We start from the raw sequence: 5,196 nt of genomic DNA on the forward strand, positions 1-5,196 counted from the left end.
TGACAATAAAATACCAAATTTGGTGTAATTTCAACACAAAATTTGGTGTCATGGTTGGAGATGCTCTAATAACATATATAAGATTTAGTTGAATATTTAAGTGAAATATAGTTATAAGAATAAGAATGATAAAGAATTATATGTAAGTTATAAATGATATGGCTAAACTGAAAAATAAATAATGTGTTGAAGGTCTTAATAATGAAATTTAAAGTTTTACTATTCAGGTTCTAAAAATCTGAGGGTTTAAGAGTATTTTGAAAAGCCAAAAACCTTAAAGTTAGAGGGTTTGAAGGTTTTTTGGAAATGCTCTTTTTATTTTAGTCATTTTAATGAATCTGTCATTTCTATCAAAAGTTCTTTAAATTTTAAATTTGAATAACTTAAAAGTTAAATAAATTTTTATTTTAATTTTCTATTATAAATAATTCAGTGGACATTTAAATTTACCAAATGTCGGATTTTTCAACTATGAATGTTATTGTTTTATGCCATTTTATTTGCGAAGGTAGAATTTTGATCGACGGTTTATTGATGAAATAAAAAAATTAAAGTGTTTTAAAAATGATTAGTTTAATAAATTTAAAATCTGACTGTAAAACTTTCTCTAGAAAATATTGTGATATGAAGCAAAAACTAAAATTAATATGTTTTAGTATGATGGAAAATGATTAGTAAATAGTTTATTCAGTCTACTTTGAAAATATATTTGCTTTTAAAATACAAAATCGTAACATTAAATTATTAATTAAATTATTAATACAAGTGCTTTGGTAAGAAGTGGCAAGGACGGCTGCGATTCTCATTTGGATTCTCTTCTTTAGCATTGTTTCTCTTCCATAATACTAACATTATACTCTTTAGTTTCTATTGGTTAATTAATTACACCCACTTGTTTTAATTCTTATAAGGAGCGCGAATGAATTCCTATCAGATATTAGTACACTATCGGCTCTTTTCAATGCGATATTGATATTGCATTATTACTGTATTCCTTTGTATCAATTGTTATAGAAGTATATTGGAGTGAAGCATTTTCATGTATGACACAAAATATCTTCACTTGTTGCAAAATTATTTGCAAGTTACAATTATATTTCACTATTTATCTGAGCACATACCAATCCGTAAGCTTTTACAGTATCCAACACAAATCATATGAATCACATTGTACTGCATGCTAACAGTTTATCAAGAATTATTGCTTCCTGTTAGAAGCAGTCCAAAAACATTATCAAACGAACTTTTGTTTAGACTTGACACAGATTTAGTAGTAAATAATACTCCCTCCGTCCCACTTTAAATGGAGTTTTAGGGAAATTTTTTTGTTCTATTTTAAGTGATGTTTTCAAGTTTCTAGGTAAATAACAAAACTACAGCAGAATCAAAGAAGTAGTCCACCATTCTGTGGTTCATCATTAAAAGCTTTTGACTTGTTTTGACCTATAATATAGCATAATCAATTTGCTAATACAACTTTAAAGCATTTAATCCAGCATTAACATACCTAACTAGTAATTTACAATTGGTGGGTTATTACTGCAATAAAATATCAGCGACGCAACCAAGTGGCCATCTATTTAAATAGCCTTCCCATGCACATCATTTCGTATCCTCATCAACTCTCAATACCTCTCTCTTTGCTCTCTCTCTCTCTGATACCATTACTTGCTAAAAATGTCTCCTGAGGCTTATGTTCTCTTCTTTAACTCTCTCAACCTGGTAACCTTCGAGGCCTTTGCCTCCATAACTTTTTTCATAGCCACCGTTGCTTTCTTTCTCTCACCAGGTGGCCTTGCATGGGCCTGGACCGCCTCCTCCAAGACCCGTGTTTCGATTCCTGGTCCATCTGGTTCACTTTCAGTCTTCTCTGGTTCCAACCCTCACCGCGTTCTCGCCGCGCTTGCCGAACGCTTCAAGGCCTTTCCTCTGATGGCGTTCTCTGTTGGGTTTTCACGTTTTGTAATTTCCAGTGAACCGGAGACGGCTAAAGAGATTCTGAACAGCTCTGCTTTCGCTGACCGCCCGGTTAAGGAGTCAGCTTACGAGCTTCTCTTCCACCGTGCCATGGGGTTCGCGCCGTATGGTGAGTATTGGAGGAATCTTAGGAGAATCTCTTCAACGCATCTTTTCAGCCCGAGAAGGATAGCTAGTTTCGAAGGTGTTAGAGCTGGGATCGGTATGAAGATGGTGGAGAAGATTAAGACCGTAGCTGGCGCTGGTGAAGTTGAAGTGAAGAAAGTGATTCACTTCGGTTCGTTGAATAATGTAATGGCGACTGTTTTTGGTGAAAGCTACGATTTCGATGAAGTTGATGGCGAAGGATGTTTTCTGGAGAGGCTGGTGAGTGAAGGTTATGAGTTGCTTGGGATATTTAACTGGAGTGATCACTTTGGTGTTCTTCGTTGGTTTGACTTCCAAGGAGTGAGGAAGAGGTGTAGAGCTTTGGTCTCACAAGTTAACACATTTGTCGGTGGAATCATTGAGAAGCATAAAATGAAGAGGAACAGCACTCTCGATGGCGAGGAGAAAGACTTCGTTGATGTCTTGCTTGGCTTGCAAAAGGATGAAAAGTTGTCTGATTCCGACATGATCGCTGTCCTTTGGGTAAGTTGTTTTTCTTGTGGATAACGTTTCAATATATGTGAATTTTTAAAATATTTGTTATCTAAAGTTCTAAATCTTTTTATGTGAATTTTTTTTAGGAGATGATATTTAGAGGAACGGATACAGTAGCGATTCTAGTGGAATGGGTACTTGCAAGAATGGTATTGCATCAAGACATACAAGCAGAACTTTACAAAGAGATAGCTTCAGTTACAAGTAACAATACTAGACCCTTGTCTGATTCTGACATCCCAAAACTTCCGTACCTTCAAGCTGTAGTCAAAGAAACCCTGAGGCTTCACCCACCAGGTCCCCTCCTCTCTTGGGCCAGGCTCGCTATACACGATGTCCACGTGGGTCCCAACCTTGTCCCCGCTGGAACCATAGCTATGGTCAACATGTGGTCCATCACACATGACGGCAAAATCTGGACCGACCCTGAAGAGTTTAGGCCTGAGAGGTTTATTGATGGTGAAGATGTAAGCATCATGGGTTCGGATCTTAGGTTGGCTCCATTTGGTTCGGGTCGTCGGGTTTGCCCGGGTAAAGCAATGGGTCTAGCTACTGTTCATCTCTGGGTTGGTCAAATGATTCAGAATTTTGAATGGGTTAAGGATTCTTCTGATGTTGACCTCGCTGAGGTTCTCAAGCTGTCCATGGAGATGAAGAAGCCGTTGAAGTGCAAGGCTGTTCCAAAAAATGTTTGTTTTGGTTAATGGATCCGGTTATCTGGTGGTTATCTGGTGTATCAGTCGGGTACTTGTTTAATTAACTACTATGGGTAGTTTCTTTTAATAATTAATAATTAATAATTATGGTTTGGGAAGGAAGTTAGGGTTTTGGCACCGTTTGTCGAACTTCTTTAGGGTTTTGGTGTCATGGTTTTTAGTTTGCTGTGTGTTTGCTTCTTGTAACGTATCGTATCGCGTCCCTTTGGTTTCATGGCTTTTCGATCTTATCTATAAAATTGATTAGCTAAGTTTTAAGGCATACAAAATATCGTACTATATCTAGCAAAAGTCTCTTACTATATTTTAATAACGGAGGCCATCTGCGCCACATATGTCACAGGCTGCAATACTTGATTAAGACGTTGAAATATTAGTTTATCCAACTAACATAATCATTGAATTTGGATATTGTAGAACCAAAGTAACAAGTGAGTTGCTTAAATTTCCTTATCAAAAGAAACAAAAACATTGTAGCCAAGCCTCGTGTCGAATTGATCTATAAGACCATCTGCAACGCTGCATCTTAGCCAATCCTTAGCGCTAATATTTATGCAATTAGATTAAAATAATATTAAAAAGTAACGTTACTCTAAGATAAAATCCTTACCTAAGGATTTTTTTATGGTTGATCCTTAGTGAGCTGGCGTCCTCTTTTCTCCCCTCTCTTCTTCCATCGCCTTCCAATCCTCTCCAATGTTAATTAGGTTTCCACTTGAGTTTCTGAGTTTCTGAAAATTTTTGTCGGATCCTTTAATTAAAAATCTCTCCTTCTTCTCCTCATGATTCTCTGACTTTATTAGCTGCTACTTAGAAAAGTTTCTAGATTTTGATTTGATGATTATTCGAGAATGTGTTAGGCATGGTTGTTGTATTGACGATATACTTAGCTCGGATGTTTAAGAGTGATGAGGATTTCGTTAGAAAGAGTGATCTTTTAGTGAATGGCGTGGTGCTTAATGCTTAACAATGCTCAGTTCGTATTAGCGTTTGACCAAAAGAATGATATGAGGAATTGGACTCCATTGATTGGTTCGCTTCTTGCATTTGGCTTGGCTCAGTTGTTAGTGAAGATGATCGAGACTGTGTTTTGTGGAGAGCAAGAACTGTGTTTTGTGTGTTGTACTGAAGAAAAAATAACTAAGAGATTTTAAGGAGAACACCATTGGACATAGAATTTAAACTAGAATCCTTAATTATTCAAATTAGAAAAAGAAATAGTTTAATAATGGTAAGGACTCCAATGGTGATAACACCATTGGAGTTGCTCTAAGAAATAGTGATATCATAATAAAGCAGTCCATGAAGCTCGTTTGAATCCTCATTGGAGTTAATGAGCTTAATCTGAGAGAACATAAGAGTTCTCAGACTCAACGAAATTTTTTCTTTTGATTTTTCCAAGACCGAAGTTGAGTTACATAAGTTGTTAGCCCTCTAGGTAAATATTTTTAGAGCAGTATGAAATTTGGAATAGAAGATCTGGCTGTAAACAAAAAAGGATCAGATGATGTAATTTTTCTTACTCAAGAGTCATATCAAAAGTTGAGTTTTGCTAGAAAAGGAAACCGAGTGATGAATGATGATATGACCAGTTGATCACTGATGAATAAGTCACTTGTTCATGAGTTAGCATGTTGATTAAGATGATCCACATGTGTACCATGTGATGAGTGAATAATCGGATATTAGGCTATCTTAATCCGTAATAAATAATATGATAGTAGATCGTTGAGCGATTTTCTCTTCTTACAAAACACATGCTGATCCATCAAATTTTCAAATTAGAAATGGAAAGAGTCTAAAATATCCCCCATATAACTTTTGTACATTTGTGAAATTCATTTCTTTGGTTTAGAATAAA

At 35.8% G+C, this 5,196-nt stretch overlaps 1 protein-coding gene across 1 annotated transcript; it reads left to right on the plus strand.

The window, feature by feature from the left end:
• Nucleotides 1-1,625: 1,625 nt before the first annotated feature.
• LOC108861769 (cytochrome P450 78A5) lies at nucleotides 1,626-3,586 on the plus strand. Its single transcript, XM_018635724.2, has 2 exons — nucleotides 1,626-2,607; nucleotides 2,706-3,586. Exons 1-2 carry the CDS (start codon nucleotides 1,678-1,680, stop codon nucleotides 3,321-3,323), a joined length of 1,548 nt encoding a protein of 515 aa, XP_018491226.1. The 5' UTR covers nucleotides 1,626-1,677; the 3' UTR covers nucleotides 3,324-3,586.
• The last annotated feature ends 1,610 nt before the right edge of the window (nucleotides 3,587-5,196 follow it).

This window comes from Raphanus sativus, unplaced genomic scaffold (genome assembly GCF_000801105.2).
Source record: "Raphanus sativus cultivar WK10039 unplaced genomic scaffold, ASM80110v3 Scaffold4592, whole genome shotgun sequence".
NCBI lineage: Eukaryota > Viridiplantae > Streptophyta > Magnoliopsida > Brassicales > Brassicaceae > Raphanus > Raphanus sativus.

Excerpts from the sequence above, each read along its gene's own strand:
- LOC108861769 (XM_018635724.2), top strand. The coding sequence starts at position 1,678 with ATGTCTCCTGAGGCTTATGTTCTCTTCTTTAACTCTCTCAACCTGGTA. Across the intron at positions 2,608-2,705 it reads ACATGATCGCTGTCCTTTGG|GAGATGATATTTAGAGGAAC; the intron begins GTAAGTTGTTTT and ends AATTTTTTTTAG.